The 17,827-nt window shown below is 37.8% G+C and overlaps 1 protein-coding gene across 18 annotated transcripts in view; it reads left to right on the top strand.

Annotated features, from left to right (window-relative positions):
- Window positions 1–17,827, top strand: part of LOC101096779 (phospholipid-transporting ATPase IB-like) — a 216,630-nt gene that overhangs the window by 36,648 nt on the left and 162,155 nt on the right. For 17 of the 18 annotated variants that reach the window (XM_045044103.1, XM_045043975.1, XM_023250089.2 and 14 more), the window contains 5 exons: window positions 563–661; window positions 2,237–2,282; window positions 3,108–3,148; window positions 4,950–5,023; window positions 12,609–12,678. In XM_045044103.1, coding sequence (XP_044900038.1) covers window positions 563–661; window positions 2,237–2,282; window positions 3,108–3,148; window positions 4,950–5,023; window positions 12,609–12,678 — 330 coding nt within the window. The remainder of the gene's footprint in view (window positions 1–562; window positions 662–2,236; window positions 2,283–3,107; window positions 3,149–4,949; window positions 5,024–12,608; window positions 12,679–17,827) is intronic. The other variant, XM_023250096.2, reaches the window with a different exon arrangement.

The raw sequence follows: 17,827 nt of genomic DNA, 5'->3' as shown, positions 1-17,827 counted from the left end.
ACCTCATCTACCCTTGCGTCCATCAGAAAACTGCCAGTCTGCTTGTCGCTTTATTTCTCCTATCTTTAAACAGTGGGGCATGGCCCCGGAGCCCTCTCCACAGGTAATTTGTACCCAAGCAATGTTATTCTCCCAGGCCTCCAAAAAATTTCCCTTCCGCCTCAAGAAGAAGCAAGATTCGGTTACGATAACTGACCTTCTGGCTTTAACTGTTTGGAAAGGATGCTATCTTAGACAATTAAGTTTTGAAAGCTTCAAATACAGTCAGCTTCAGAATACAGTCCAAGCCTCTGAATTCAAAACGTACTAACAGTATTCTCTTGGGAAGGTGACATATGACTGAAGCGTTAAGTAGGCGCACTGGTGGCTTTCCCATGATGTAGCGTTGCACGCCATGCTCGAGGGATGGTTTCGATGTGCTAAGAGTCTCTTTCCCCTTTTTATTTAACAGCGCATGTTGTTTTCATGTCCTGGGTATGCCACGAGTAGCCTGGCTTTTAGCGTTAAGCAAAATACAAGAAAAATGTATCATAGAATTCATAGTGTAACTCTGTTTTCGCAGCAAATTCCAGATGTGTCTCCAACGGGAAAATATACAACTCTCTTGCCCTTGATGATTATACTTACCGTTTCAGGCATCAAAGAGATTGTAGAAGATTATGTAAGTTTACTGTTAGTGAGATGTTCTCAAAACTCTTGCCTTGAGTACATGAGGTGTATTTCTCGCTCTTTTTCCTAGCTGCGTGTTTTGCAACTGGTATAATTCTTTAAACCTGTAGTTGATGTGAAATGTGAATTAAACTCTAAGGTTTCAAATTCTTAAAAAGAAATTTTTTTTTTCAACGTTTATTTATTTTTGGGACAGAGAGAGACAGAGCATGAATGGGGGAGGGGCAGAGAGAGAGGGAGACACAGAATCGGAAACAGGCTCCAGGCTCCGAGCCATCAGCCCAGAGCCTGACGCGGGGCTCGAACTCACGGACCGCGAGATCGTGACCTGGCTGAAGTCGGACGCTTAACCGACTGAGCCACCCAGGCGCCCCTTTTCTTTCTTTTTTTTTTTTTTAATTTTTTTTTCAACGTTTATTTATTTTTGGGACAGAGAGAGACAGAGCATGAACGGGGGAGGGGCAGAAAGAGAGGGAGACACAGAATTAGAAACAGGCTCCAGGCTCTGAGCCATCAGCCCAGAGCCCGACACGGGGCTGAACTCACGGACCGCGAGATCATGACCTGGCTGAAGTCGGACGCTTAACCGACTGCGCCACCCAGGCACCCCTAAGGTTTCAAATTTTAAAGTGTGTGTGTGTGTGTGTGTGTGTGTGTGTGTGTGTGTGTGTGTGTGTTTGAGAAACCAGAAGGACTTAATAGTGGTCATAAGAACTATGTTAGTATCTTTGGGGATATAATGCTACCAGAGGTGAAGATCCTAAGAGGTCAGGAATTGTGCAGTGACTTCGTTTCTCCTTTAACCTTGTCATAGCTATAATTTCACGAGAGCCTGCAGGTTTTACCTGTGAAGGAAAAGAAGGGAGACATTTAAGATTGCTTTCTGTTTGCTCTGACCCTACCTCATAAAGACAGCTGGGCCACTCCAGCAGAGGCCCCTTCCTCCTCACTCACAATCCTCATGCTCATTTTCCAAAATTGCTAACTATTTGTTATTCATATTCTTGTGCTGAATTCCTTCATATCTTATTAAGATAGGACATCAGGAAAATCTGTTTGGTTGCTGGTCTTTTGATTGGTTTATAATATGAAAGAATTTCTCAAACTTGATTTAAAGCCTTGGGCTAAATTGGAGCGAAATCCACGATTGCTACTTATGTGTTTAACTATAAATATAGTCATTGAAAGCAACCTATAATGTGCTAACATTTTCAGTAGCATTCATTATGTAGGAGGCCCTGTAAAATGTGCGTGGATGTGCGTGTGTGTGCGTGCGTGTGTGTTTGCATGTGTTCACTTAAATGGAGCCACGGACAGGTTAGTGACCTGCGAAGCCTGCATTAGTAAGAGGCAGAGCTGGGATGTTAACCAAGGCAAGCCGTCTCCGAGGCCACACTTAGCCCCTCCCTTAGATGACCTCTCATTTAGGAGAGTCAGATAAGGGCAAAACAAAGAAGAGACTGACAGGTTTGCTGCCTCTGTTCTTTCTTAAACCTACTGTGACTTGTATTATAATGTGAATTATTCACTCTGAACTTCCGATGTAATGGATTTTTTTCTGTAACAGAAACGACACATGGCAGACAGATTAGTCAACACAAAGAACACAATAGGTAAGATATTAGACTGAGCTTTTATCTCTTCTCACTGTAAGAAAATACCCAAATTGACCAAATAGATACACATACTGTGTTTCATAACGTTCTATTATTTAAAGGAATACAGACACAAACAGCAACCAGAAGGAAACTGTTGCCATATGTAAGAATCATCAATTATGTTAATTAGGATAAAAGAAAAGAAAAGAGATGGGAAGTTGGAATATTTGGGATATGAGCAATTCTTATGTCAATAGAAAAGATCTGGAGGGGCACCTGGGTGGCTCAGTCGGTTAAATGTCTGACTTCCACTCAGGTCATGATCTCATGGTTCAGGAGTTTGAGCCCCGCGTTGGGCTGTGTGCTGACAGCTCAGAGCCTGGAGCCTGCTTCAGATTCTGTGTCTCCCTCTCTCTCTCCCTCTCAAAAATAAACATTAGAAGAAAAAAAAAAAGATCTGGGTGTTACATAGTCTCTCCCAGTCCTAGTTTTGATATGTGCTATCTTGATAATTGATTAGAAATATAGGTTATTTTTTGGGCTATCAGCCAGTATTTTAGCATGTAGCAGCGAACTTTTTCAGGAGTGGAAGTAACTTAACGTAGCTTCTACCTGTCATCTGTCTATACTTATGTTACATTATATTATACATATTGCTCTATTTTGGTGCAGTGTATGTGAACACAGTTCACATATTTTTCCACTTTATGTCAAGGTTAAATTAATAAAGACAGTACCTTGTAATGAAACACATTTAGATTTTTGGAAAAGTATCTTTTATTATTTTGGACTTTACCTAATACAATCGTTACAGTTAATATATAGCTATATGTTTTTCAGTGTTCAGAGAGAATGAATGGAAAGTGATTATGTGGAAAGAGGTAAGAACGTATTTGAACTTTTAACTTAGTAAGAAGCGCCTACCATATATATTTATTTATTATTATTATTTTTTATGTTTTATTTATTTTTGAAGGAGAGAGAGACAGAGCATCAGTGAGGGAGGGGCAGAGAGAGAGGGAGACACAGAATCCGAAGCAGGCTCCAGGCTCTGAGCTGTCAGCACAGAGCCCGACGTGGGGCTCGAACTCACGGACCGCGAGATCATGACCTGAGCCGAAGTCGGACGCTTAACTGACTGAGCCACACAAGCATTCCTGGCGCTTACCATATTTAAAGTTACAGATTTTTATCTATGAAACATGATGAAGGAAGTAGAGGATCAAAGAGAATTAAGTATATTTTGCTCAAGGTCACACAGCCCACAAGTGGTGAAACTAGGATTTGAATTGAAGTCTAAGTGGTTGCAAGTCTACGTGCTTCCTAATGTGCCTCTGGGTTACTTCTGTGTCATTTCCTGGAATATCTAAAGATGATGCTTCACAGACTGTTGCTCAGGGTAGAAGGCAGCCTTTGTATGGAGACTACCTCAGGGGATGTTTCCGTGAATATATTTTCCTTGGGATATAAATACAAGGCATACTTTTATTTTTAGTCAGGCTAGATACCGACTCTGTCCTCATCAATAATTAATTGCTGAGGCGCCTGGGTGGCTCAGTTGGTTAAGCATCCGACTCTTGATTTCGCTCAGGTCATGATCTCATGGTTCGTGAGATCCGGCCCCAGGTCAGGCTCTGTGCTGACAGTGAGGTGCCTGCTTGAGATTCTGTCTCTCCCTCTCTCTCTCTCTGCCCCTCCCTGGCTTGCACCTGTGCGTGCTGTCTCTCTCTCTCTCCCAAAATAAATAAACTTAAAAATAATAGGAATTAATTGCTGACCAGTGTAAAATTCCTTTGAAGGCTAATTATAAGAATGTTTTGATTTCTAGGTATCAGTATTTCTTTCCCTAAGAGAGATAAAACAGTCATGATTGCATTTTGCTCCTCTCATTGAGACGAAGAGAACAAAGCCACTGACAGAGCCACTCCATTCCTGATGGCAGAATGTCAGGGGAGAATGACAAGAGGAGAGGAGTGAGGCTCCAGCGGGTGGGCGGGGTGCTTCTCTCAGAGCAGAGGCATCAAGAATTCATATTGTTTTCCCTCTGTATTGTTCCTAGTATTTACATCTCTGTCTTACTTACAAGTTGGAATTCATTTATACATTCAGCCAACAAATATTTATTTATTTGTTCATTCATTCATTCACTCATTCATTCCCTGTTCCACATAAAGTTCACAGACCAGCAGAGAAAAACACATCATTAGGCAAGCAGTTACAGCGTGATGGTGTATGAACAGCGTATCATGGGAAAAATACTAGTACCAGTAGGTCTGTTTGGATTTCTCAGCCTTGGCAGAGCTTACATTTTGGGCCAGAAAATTATTTGTTGTAGGGGCTGTCCTGTGCATTGCCAAATGTTTAGCAGTATCCCCGGCCTCCGGGCACTTGATGCCAATAGCACGACCCCCTAAAACCCCAACATCGTGACAACCAAAAATGTCTCCAGACATCGCCAAAGGTCCCTGGTGGAGGGGGAGGGCAAAAGAGACTCTGGTTAAGAGCAACTACTTTAGAGGAATGAATCCCTGAAAAAATAAAATTGTTCTAATGTAGCCGAAGTTTCTTAGCATGGCTTCAGGATTTTCGTATCAGAATTTTTCTTAAGAATATTTGACATGTTTTGCCTCTATCTGTGCTTTTAGAATTTATGCTTCGGTTGTTTCTTTCCCGGTTTAAAAGGTCAAGGTGGGTGACATTGTGAAGGCCTCAAATGGACAATTCCTTCCTGCAGACATGGTTCTGATTTCTTCCAGGTTAGTCACGTTGGTGTGCATTTAAGGAACTTTTATTCTGAATGAGAAATTTTAAGGAAAACAAAGGCCTACCCTACTCACCATCCATCCTTCTCTTTATAGTATAGACTAGCACCTGCAAAGTTTTACTGTGAAAGGACTCATAGTAAATATTCTCAGCTTTGGGGGCCAGGCAGTCTCTGTTGTGGCATCAGAAATAGCCACAGGCAACATGTAAACAAATAGGTGCGGCCGTGCTCCAATAAAACTTTATTTATAAAAAGAGGCAGGGCTTGGATTAGGCCTGTGGGCCATAGTTTGCTGACCGCTATTCTATACTTTTATTATCTTTTTCTTTAATTTCCCTGGGCATATTTTCTTCTTTCCTAGTTGTTAGATTAATTCCATCCCTTCTATAATTTCTACAGACGTTCAGCAAAAATTCGAAAAATTTACACCTGTCTTGTTTTAATCTTATGGCAATTCTGAGATGTTCCCATTCTATAAACAAAGTGACTCGCACAGAGAGTAAGTGATTTTTTTGGTACCATTAAGTGGGTTCATGTGAGACCCAAATTTAAAAACACAGTCTCTGGTCTCTTTGTAGAACTACATTGCTTTATTCACTGGCTGTTTTAGAGGAAACTTACACAGAGACTCCCTGCAATGGGTATTTCCTTCCCATCAGGTGGCATCTGACCACCTCCCTCATGCTTCTGTGTTGTCCCTCCTGGGTTTCCTCCTTCTTGTTCTCTGTAAGGAGAACGTAGTCTAGGCCATCTGTGGGTAAGAGTGGCTATAGTCATGAACACAGCTGCACTTGACATGTTGGGTAAACTGGTTCCCTAGATAAGTCATAATCATCTCAAGGTAAAAAAAAAAGTTCCTAGCCATCTAGACACACGTCACTCTGCAGCATAGAGAGATTTCTTGGGAAGAGAAGCAGATTTGTTCTAGAGCTATTGTCCAAGCTTCTTGAAAAGCAGTAATTCCAACATTAGCTCTTTTTCCTACCAGATGCACTTTGTTCTTTTGTCATGGTTGCATTAACCCACTGGACAGAGGAACTTAACTGTTGCTGATGTGTTTCTCTTTTGGGTTGGGTTAGGGTTATGGGGTTGACATAGGAGCCAGTGATGTACCATAAAGTGTTTTGTTTTTATAACCTCTACATTATTTGTTTGTGTGACTTTCTTTACCTCTTCCTTTCTCTCAAAAAAGTACTACTTACATAGAAAACAGTATTTTTTTTGGAGTAGGAGAGAAGTAAGGGGGGGGGGGACAAAAATCATTCTTGGACTTTTTTCTGGCAATTTTATAGATTATATTTTCTAAGTTTTCACTCTGCTCCTGCTAAACAATTCAGATACACACATATGTGCACGCACATGCACGCACCTGCGCATACACACACACGCACACACACACACACACACACACACCCCAGTGCTTATTTGATTGGGCATAAAAGTAAGAAAACCAGATTGAAGCCAAGAATGAACTGAGAATCTTGGAAGAATCTTCCTAAGAATCTTGGAAGGTAATCGTGTGCCAATATACACTTTTCCCCCAAGGGTTTCTGCCAAACCATGGAGACCATAAGCTTCCATTTTGTTGAGCTCAGTGAGTACAAGAGACAGGGATAAAGCCCGGGGGACACCCCTATGTGGAGAACTGGGTAGGGGATTCTTGCATAAAGCTGAGAATTACAATCTTAGTTTGGGTAGAATGAAAAGTAAAACCCTCCATGCTGTAGGGGCAATAGAGAAATGTGCTTGCCTTGACTTTGGCACAGAGGGGAGGGGAGACGTTCCCTGTGAGAACTCAAGCTGACTCAGGCAGATATGATCTCTGAATTCACCTGGCCTGTGGGGTGAAGAGATTTTAAGAAGAGAATTTAATGTCATCATGGAAAATAAAGAAAAAAACCTCTGATTAATTAGAAGGAGATAAAACAGAAAAGAAAAGGCAACGGTCCAAAAGATAATGGCTGACAGGTTTTCAGAATTGTTGGAAGTCCATCCCTTGGATTCACTGGGTTTCCTGGATCTGAAGCTAGAAGTAAATAATAGGAAACATCAGAGTCATTGAGAGTGTGATAATCGGAATTGTGTTTGTATTGTTCAGAATGAGGATGAAAATACCAATTGGCTAGAAACCTTAAATTCTGGATTATTTGTGTAAAAATTTACTTTAATATCTAAAAGATTAGACATAGAGGATACAACTTCCAGCCATATCAAGGGGAAAGATTATTTGAGCAGAAGGAAAAAGCCCTCAAAGGTAACTAAAAGAATAGAAAAAAGAGGCAAAAAGAGGGAGAAACAGAATGCACATAGTCAGGTAGTAGAATAAAGAAAAATATATCATCAATTATAATTAAAGCAAATGGATTTAAGAAGTTAAAAAGAGAAGGTTATAAAATTATCCAGCTATATGTTTATAAGAAATTCACAAAACACAAGTGCTCACAAAGATTAAAATCAAAGGATGAAAAAATAAACACAGAAAATAGTAAAAGAAGTCCAGAAGAGACGGTATCACTATTAGATGAAATAGGTTTTGAGGCAAAAAGCGTTGAGGTAAAGTCTCATTGAAGAAAAAGAAAAGAGCCATTGCACAATAAAAGTTTTAATTCATGGAGAAAAGAGGAAACTTATACATCTACAAGAAACTTACAAACCCCACATCATACTGTGATGTTTTAATGTTTGCTTTCAGGAACTGATCAAATGGAGAAGAAAGTCCATATGGAGGTAGAATACTTGAAAAGCACAATAACAACCTTGAAATAATGGCATGTATAGAACAGAACTTTTTGGTGTAGTATACCAAAAAGTGATGTATACATAATCTTCAAGCACAGTTAGGAATATATGTCAATATATTCTGTCATAAGACAGAATCAACAGATTTTAAGAGGCTGGTATCCCACAGGCCACCTGCTCTGACCACAATGCTATTAAGTCAGAATTCAATAATAAGATAACTAGGAACCTTATGTGTTAGAAATAAAACGTACCTGTAAATCATGGGTCAAGGAGGCAATCATAACGGAAATTGGAAAATACTTAGATTTTAGTACTTATGAGAAAGCATCAAATCTCCTGTGTTATAACTAAATTTATAGACATTTTCATTACAAAAGAAATAAATGCAAAAAAAAAAAGAGCTAAGAATCCAGTCTAAGAAAATAGCTACAGTACAAAAGAATAAACTCAAAGAAATCAAACATAAGGAAATAATAGAGATAAGAGTAGAAATTAATGGGGTGCCTGGGTGGCTCAGTTGATTGAGTGTCCAACTCTTGATTTTGACTCAGGTCATGATCCCAGGATCATGGGATCGAGCCCTGCATTGGGCTCCGCAGTGAACATAGAGCCTGCTTAAGAGTATCTTTCTCTCTCCCCCTCTGTCCCTCCCCACCTCTCTCAAATTAAAAAAAAAAAAGAGTAGAAATTAATGAAAGAAAAACAGTGGAGAAGATCAAAATGGGCAAAGCTTGCTTCTTAGAAAGAGACTAATAAATGAAAGTTTGGTAAGATTAATCAAGGAAGAAAAGGAAAGGCACAAACATGTGTATTTGTTTAAAAATTGAAAATTTGATATAATTATAAATGCACCAGAGATTAAAGAGAGGATCTTATGAAAGTTTTGTGATCTTGTTTTAGCATTTAAGTGAAATGCATAAACCCATAGGAAAATACAATATACCAAAACTTATTCTAGAAGAGATATAGAGCCTGAATGGTCCTATAATCATTAAGGATATTATATAAGTAGTAAAAAACCAAAACAAAAAAACCAAAAAAACACATAAACTTCCCACAAAGAGACTATCAAGACCAGACACTGTAACTGTCAAATTCTATCAAACATTCAGTGTAGAGAAAATACCAATTTTCTAATAAACTCCTCAAAGAAATACCAAGAATATGCTCTAATTTTCTGAAACTGGCATAAACTTGACACAAAAAAATTACCAAATACAGAATGAGAAAGGAAACTGACAAGTCCATTATGCTGTTAATTTTAATATAAAATCTTAAAACCTAACAGTATAAAAGATGGTAATATGTAATGATCAAATGGGGTTTATCACAGGAATGTATATATTTTTTAATAATAAGGAGTCTGACTCCATTTTTGGATCTTTGCTGACAGCTTTTAAGCCTCCTTTCCTCTTCCCCTTCTGCCCCATGTCTAGACTGGCTGACAGAAAAGCCTGCGTGCTCCCTCCTTTGGCACCTGCAGGAGTTTCAAATCATGTAAGCCTCTGCTTGAGTGAGGGCTTCCTCCCTAACCACCAAAAAAGCCCCACCCCTAAGCCTGTCTCCTTTACCTGCTCTCTTAAGGCATTTCTGGATCAGCTTCAAAGGTCTGCCCTCTTCTCCCCAGAAAACCTCATCATGTGTATAATAAATCTTCCCACCCTTTTGGTGTGTTTGTGGCATCATCAGTTTTGACACTCAAACCAAATTTTGGGTGGGTGGCTGGCTGATCCTGCTTCTAAAGGGTAACCACAACAGTTTTTTTTTTCTTATTAGGAAATCAGTTGACTTTTAAATAAGGAGGAAAAAGTTACAAGCAATAAATTTATATATATATATATATATATATATATATATATATATACACACACACACACATATATACATATATAAGTATATATATCTATCTTTTATATTTACTTATATAAAATATATATGGTCATATATATATATGTGTATATATATATATATACTGTGTGTATATATATTACATATATATATGTGCCATATATGTCTTTTATATTTACCTACATGGTACTTTTAATGGTACTCTTTTTTTCTCCATGTGGATTGAGATACTGCCTTTTGACCTTTCACTTTAGTCTGAAGAAACCTCTTCAGTATTTATTATAGGGTAAGCCTGCTGTCAATAATGTCTTTGTTTTTATTTATCTGGGAAAGTATTTGTTCTTCATTTTTTGAAAGGTAGTTTTGTTGGATATGGCATTCTTGGTTGATAATTTTTTTCCAGTGCTTTGAATACGTCATCCTAGTACCTTCTATCCTCGAAGGTTTCTGCTGAGAACGATTTGATAGTCTTTTTTATCATCTCTTCAAAGTGGTGAGTAGCTTTTCTCTTGTTGCTCTCAAGATTTTCTCTTTGGCTTTAATTTTCAAGTTTGATTAGGATTTGTCTAGGTGTGGTTTCTTTGAGAATAGTTTACTTGGAGGCTTATTTTGTTGAGCTTCTTGGATGTGTAGATTAATGCTTTTCATCAAATTTAGGAAGTTTGGGGTATCATTTCTTTAAATATTTTTTCTGCTCCTTTCTGAATTCTTTTGGGACTCCCATTATATGTGTGTTGCTATGTTTGTTTGTGTCCCACAGGTCTCTGAGGCTCTGTTTTTTTTTTTTTTTTATTCTTTTAAATTTTTATTTCTTTTTTTTTTTTAATTTTTTTTTCAACGTTTATTTATTTTTGGGACAGAGAGAGACAGAGCATGAACGGGGGAGGGGCAGAGAGAGAGGGAGACACAGAATCGGAAACAGGCTCCAGGCTCTGAGCCATCAGCCCAGAGCCTGACGCGGGGCTCGAACTCACGGACCGCGAGATCGTGACCTGGCTGAAGTCGGATGCTTAACCGACTGCGCCACCCAGGCGCCCCTTAAATTTTTATTTCTTAGCCTGAGTTATCTCAATTGATCTATCTTCCAGTTCGAGTCTGCTCAAATCTGAGCAGTGGATTTTTCGTTTCAGTTATCATACTTTTCAACCCCAGAATTTCTATTTGCTTTCTTTTTTATAATTTCTATTCTTTATTGATATTCTCTATTTGAGGGGACACGTTCTAATATGTTATTTCTTTTGACATAGTTTCCTTCAGCTATTTGAACATATTTAGTATAGCTGATTTACACCTGTCTGGTAAGTTCAATGTCTGGATTTGTTCAGGAAGACTTCCTATTGATTTTTAATCTGTATATGGTTCATACTTATTTGCTGCTCATGGTTTTCATGTTTCATGTTTTTTTTTGTTGAAAATTGAACATTTTAAGTAATATACTGTGGCATCTCTGACCATCAAATTCTCTCTCCTCCCCAGGATTTCTTTTTGTTGCTTTTCATTAGAAGTTTTTCTTTAGGGGGCACCTGGGCATGAGTTTGAGCCTCACGTCGGGCTCTGTGCTGACAGCTCAGAGCCTGGAGGCTGCTTTGGATTCTGTGTCTCCCTCTCTCTCTGTCCCTTCCATGCTCATGCTCATGCTCTTTCTCCATCTCTCTCTCTCTCTCTCTCTCTCTCTCTCTCTCTCTCTCTCTCTCAAAAATAAATAAAAATTTAAAAAGAAAGTTTTTCTTTTAGGCTTTTTGGTTAGTCTGTTGTTTTCCCTAACTTATACATCACCTCAGATAGCTGCAACATTAAAATACTTTCCTGTAAATGTTCTCAAAAATGTTTCTCCCACACCCACCACTGTTTACCTAGATTTGAGCACTGGGTAAGCTCTGGGTTAAGTCAGATGAAAACCAGCCCTTCAGGTGGGACCTTCCAGAGACCACCAGACAGGTGAAATAATAACTTTTTGGGAATAAGGCTTTGAAAGAGGTCATTCTCTTTTATGCTCCCTCAGTACCGGAAATGTGGACTGTTATTTTTTAAAGCTGCTACTGAGCCCAAAGCAGGAGGAAGTTAAAATATTACAAAGCTCTCTTTAAAAACAACAACAAGATTTGGCTTTTTTTTTCTTGAATAAAATCTCCCTCGATTGATTTAAACCTTTAGTTAATTTTCAGAGTTGTGAAAAACTTGATTCTGATAATTTTTGTCAGTTATCTCATTGTTTTATAGAGGAGCGAGTTTTTGGAAGTTCTTACTTTGTTACATCACTGACATCCTTAATGAAGATCTGTTTTTATTTTGGGGTATATGGTCTTGGCTGGCAAAATTGATAGATTGTTTTATTTTAAACTTGATACTGCTGTGAATGAGATACAGTCAAAAGAGATAAGACTGAAATCAAGACTTTAATGACAATTTTTGTTATTCTTTGTGGCACTCCCCGCCTCCCCAAATAATTAATTTTCATGAGTGAGTTGCATTTGACATGGAGTAAAATCTGGCAAGACAAATGTTTGTTAATTCAGTGTTAATTTCTTCACTGGTGAGGTCAGATAGAAATGGAGAAGCCCAAGTGTAGTGTTTGAGGACTTCAGTTCTGTCCAGAGTTATCCTAAAGATTTACCCTCATTATAAAGGCCATAGAGCCTGAGCTCTTGGGAACTACCACGGACACATTTTAGAAAAGAACAGAATTTTAAGTTTGACCTCGTTGTGATGCTGGTCTGTTCTGGCCTATATAACATACTCTGTTCACCGTCAGCCATGTCTCTTTCTGAGATTAAAGAGTAATCACACAGGGTAGAAAGTTCTCTACTACAGGGTGAATTTTAGGCTGGTGGTATCAGCCTTAATATCTCCCGGAAAACTAACTGTGGTCTTTTCGGTTTTGAAGAAACAGAGCTGTTGATATAGGTCCCATTTCATTGTTCATATTATTGGGAAATTAGTTTTTTTGACAGATATTCATTCAATGTTATTTGCTTTATTTTCCTTAGTGAACCTGAGGCAACATGTTATGTTGCAACATCTAATCTGGATGGGGAGACAAACCTAAAAATACGGCAGGTAAAGACACCTTTTTAAATCCTGATTTTATGCTTAAGCTCACAATGTCAAGTTTTGTCAGGTGCCAATTATTTATTTTTCATGAAGAAAAGTATCTCACTACTCTGGTGTAGATGTAATGAGTCCTCAGCAGTTATTTACAGGGTACTTTAAAAAAAACAAGTAGGAACTAGGTAAGAAAAAAGTGTCATAAAATTCAGGTCATAAAGGATAACATACCTTTGAGCATGCTGTTTTGAGGATATTTTTGTTAGTGCTTTGGTAATATAACTATCTTTATGATAAATATCATAATTATTAATCTAAATGAGCTCTGAGTGATCTTATATAACACTGCTTTTTAAACTATCATTTGAATTTCAGAGTAACTTGTGATTATGAATGGAAGGAGATAGTTTTCCAATTAACTTCCTATTAATGGAAAAAAGACATTGATCTTTAAGATCATTGAGTCTTGGGTGCCTGAGTGGCTCAGTCAGTTGAGTGTCCAACTCTTGGTTTTGGCCCAGGTCATGATCCCAGGGTTGTAGGATTGAGCCCCGTGTCGGGATCTGTGAGGAGTGTGGAGCCTACTTAAGATTCTGTATCCCTCTCCCCTGTTCATGTGCTTTCTCTCTTCCTCTCAAAAAATAAAAAATAAAAAATAAATAAAATAATTGAGTCTTTGCTTTATCACTTGGCTTCAGAAAGGAAGCCCCTGATTTTACATTTGAATATTTACATGTCTGCTAATCTTTTTTGCAAACTTTAGTGTGATTGAAAGTGAAAAATATGTATTTAGGATTTATTAAAGTAATACATCATCTTTGTAAAAATAATACAAACAGTACAGAAACCTAGGCAGTCTGTTAAGCCTTCTCTATCTTCTAACTCCCATCTTTATCCCCAGTACTAATTGTTGTGATAGTTTGGTGGTACCTTCTTGAATTTTAAAAATGCAATTATAGACTTCTGTTTCAGGAGAAATGAAGTAGACATGTTTTCTTCTATTTTCTTGCTAAGTACAACTAAAAAGTTTGGACATTATGTAGAAAACAATTATAAGGAGACATTGAAAGTGTCACTGAAAAACATTGAAAGAGTGACAGAAGAAGGTAGATTGTGGGACCTTAGAACCCATGGAACAGCATGGTGGTGAGTTCCCTGGGTTTTCCTTTTGCCTTGTATATACCAGGTTTGGGACTTAACAAACCAAAAACCCAGAAAAACCAATGGACACAGACCCCAAAAAAGGATGGTCCAACAAAAGCCTCCTTTCTCTAGTCAAAGGACTGGGAAAAGGGCAGAGAGTAAGACAGAAACTTTGACAATGGCCACTCTACCCCAGCCAGACACAGAGTGAAAATATGGTCCCATTCCCACCTCTGCCAGCAAAGGTTGAATGTAAAGCCTTGACTTCCACCGTTACCATGCTGAAATGAGGCACCCAACTCCGCCACAAAGATGATGTGAGAAACCAAGTAGGAAGCTAAGACTTTGATTTTGTAATAAGGGTGGCAGTAAGGCCCTCTCCTCTTTCCACAGTGTCAGTGGAGACGACATGGACATCAGTAATAAGGTGTTCCAATCTCTTCAATGATGGAGGCCCACAGGGCAGCCAGAACTCCCACTCCTGTCCAGCTATAACAAGGGGCCTCCCCATTTGGCTGTCAACAGAGGCCAAGTGTGCAACTTGTCCTTCTACCCCCATCTTGCAGTAATGAGGCAACACCTTCCTCTGTCAGAGTGGTGTCAAAGGAAGCCACCTAACACAGAAAGCTTAAATGATATCCAGATCTTATAATACCCCAAATGTCCAGATTCCAATAAAAAGTCACTTATTATGCCAGAAACCAGGAGGATCTCAAACTCATTGAAAAGACGACAGCTAATGCCAACACCAAGATAACGAGATGTTAGAATTATCTGGAAGCGATTTTAAAGGATCCGTTGGAAAAAAAAAAAACTCCAATGAGCAACTACAAACATTCTTGAAACAAATAGGAACATATAAAAAGTCTCAGCAAAGAAACAAAATCTCAGCAAAGAAATAGATGACCCAATGGAAATTTTAGAACTGAAAAGTACAAAAAGTACTTAAGGCATTAAAAACTCTCAAGTGATGAACTCAACAGCAGGATAGAAGGGACAGAGGAAAGAATCCATGAACTGAAAGATAAAGCAATAGAAATTGCCCAGCTTGAATAACAGAGATAATAGGCTGAGAAAAAAAATGAACAGAGCCTCAGAGACCTGTGGGAATATAACCGAAGAACTAACATTCATGACATGAGCTACTGGAAGGGGAAAAGAGGGTGGAGCTGAAAAACTATCCGAAGAAACAGTGGCTAAAACTTCACAAATTTGCCAAAAAAAAAACGTAAACAAACTATAAATTTAAGAAGCTGAGTGAACCAAAAAGGATAAACCCAAAGAAATCCATACAAAGACACATTATAATCAAACTTCTGAAAACAAAAAATATTTTAAAGTAGTTGAGAGAAAAAAGATACTCCCTATAGGGGAAAGACCATTTGTATAAAAGCAGATCTCTTATTAAGACCCATGGAGGTCAGGGGAGCCTGGGTGTCTCAGTCGGTTAGGCATCCGACTTTGGCTCAGGTCATGATCTCACGGTCCATGAGTTCGAGCCCCGCGTCGGGCTCTATGCTGACAGCTCAGAGCCTGGAGCCTGCTTCCAATTCTGTGTCTCCCTCTCTCTTTCTGCCCCTCCCCCACTCATGCTCTGTCTCTCTCTCTCTCTCTCTAAAATAAACATTAAAAAAATTTAAAAAAGACCCATGGAGGTCAGAAGGAAGTGGCATAACATTTAAAAAATGCTGATAGGGAAGAACTGTCAGTCCAGCATCATGTATGAAGCAAAAATATTTTTCAAGAATGAAGAGAGAATTAAAACATTCCCAATTGAAGGAAAAAAATAACAGAGTTTGTTGCCACAAGACGTACTGTAAAGAATGGCTAAAGGAAGGAAGGAAACCATAAAAAAGGAACATAAGAAACAAGGAATAAAGAACATGATAAGCAAAAATAAGGCCAAATACAATACGCTTCTTTTCTCTTCAGCTTTCTAAATTATGTTTGATGGTTGAAACAAAAATTATAAAGTTATCTGATGTGGTTGTAAATGTATGAAAGAAAATATATAAGGTATGTAACAGAGGAGGGTAAAGAGACATAAAAGGAAGCGAGGCTTCTATATTTTGTTTAAACTTGTAAGATGACACAAACTGTGAGCAGTTACACATAAATAATGTAATGCCTGGAATAACCACTACAATAGTTATACACTGAGGAATATACTAAAAAACAATCAAATCAAAATGAAATTCTAAAAAAAATGTTCAAGTAACCCAAAGGAAAGCAGGAGAAAGAAAAAACAATAAAGCAAAATCAGAAAAAAACAAACAAAATCAATAATTATATTAAATGCCCTGAAATATTGGATTAGAATATTATCTAATGGATTAAAAACATGATCCAAGCATATGCTGGATGATATAAGTTTTCTATACAAAACTCACTTTAATTATAATGGTATAGGCAGGTTAAAAGTAAAAGATAGAAAAAGATATGTCATGTAAAGATAAGTCAGGAGTGGCTTTATTAATAGCATATCAAGTAGACATCAGAGCAAATGAAACTGCCAGAGATAGAAGGGAACATTTTTTATTATGTAATGACAAGAGAGTCGGTCCACCAATAAGACATAGCAGTGTTAATGTGTATGCATCAAAATACAGAGCTGCAAATATGTGAAGCTAAAATTGCTAGAACTTAAAGGATAAATATGCATATCCACATTTTTAGTAGGAGACTTCAGCAATCCTGTCTCATTAATTGACAGAACAACCAGACAGAGAATTCTCAAAGATACAGAACTAAATGCCATCAACCAACAGGATCTATTTGATATTTATACAGCATTCAACAATACCCAACAAAAGAAAGACATACTCTTTTTGGTGCTCAAAGAACGTACACCACGATACAGAATACCTGTGTCATCAAACAAGCCTCATAAAAATGAAAAAAATTGAAGCCACGGAGAACGTGTTCTCCACCCATGGGAGAATAAAGCTAGAAATTGTGGCAAACATAACAGAAAAACCTACAAACACTTAAAAAGATAAATTGAATAGCCTGATAACTTCTAAGGAAATTGAATTCATAATTTAAAAATGCCCCCAAAAGAAATCTCAAGGCCCTGGTGGTTTCAGTGGAATATCCTAACAAACATGCAATGAAAAATGAACATCAATTATATATAGTCTCCTCCAGAAAACAGAAAAGGAGGAAACACTTCCCAATTCATTTTGTGAAGCTGTTATTATTACCCTGATACCCAAACCAGACAAAGACAGTGGGAAAAAAAAATGTTTCAATATCCCTCAAGGGTACAGACACCAAAATTCTTTAAAAGTACTAGTAAATAGAATTCAGAAGTCTAGGAAAAGAAATATAAAGGTTTATTCCACATATTCAAGGTGCATTTAATAATTGGAAATCCATCCATGTAATCCACCATTTTAGGTTAAAGAAGAAAAATCACATGGTAATATCAATAAGTGCAGGAAAAGCATCTGACAAAATTGAATGTCAATGAGAAAAATGAGGGAAGTGTAGGAATAGAGGGGAACATTCTCAACTTGGTACAGAACATCTACAAAAACTTAGAGCTACTATTAAAATATATGTAATGAAATGTAAGTGGTAAAAGACTAAATGCATTCCCCCCACCCCCACCCCAGATGGGAACAAGGCAAGGATATCTGCTGACATTACTCTTACTCACGTAGCACTGGAAGCAGTAGAAAGTGCAGTAAAGAGGCATACATATTGGAAGGGAAGTAATAAGACTGTATTTGATTTTGACGTAGTTGTCTACATAAAAAAAAGTCTACCTAGATTTCCAAGGAATCTAAAATAAAATGAAATAATGTGTTTTTGGCAAGGATGCAGGATACCAGATAAACACAAAACACTTTCATTTCTGTATAGTGGCAATAAACCTGTGGACCCTGAAATTTAAAAATACAATACCATTTATAAGCACTCAAAATGTGAATTAGGTATAAATCTAACAATATAGACAGGATCTGTATGCTGAAAATTTCATTACAATGTTGATGAAAGAAATTAAAGAAGATCT

Source organism: Felis catus, chromosome A1 (genome assembly GCF_018350175.1).
Source record: "Felis catus isolate Fca126 chromosome A1, F.catus_Fca126_mat1.0, whole genome shotgun sequence".
NCBI classification, from domain to species: Eukaryota; Metazoa; Chordata; class Mammalia; order Carnivora; family Felidae; genus Felis; species Felis catus.
This window is presented reverse-complemented; position numbering and strand designations above follow the sequence as displayed.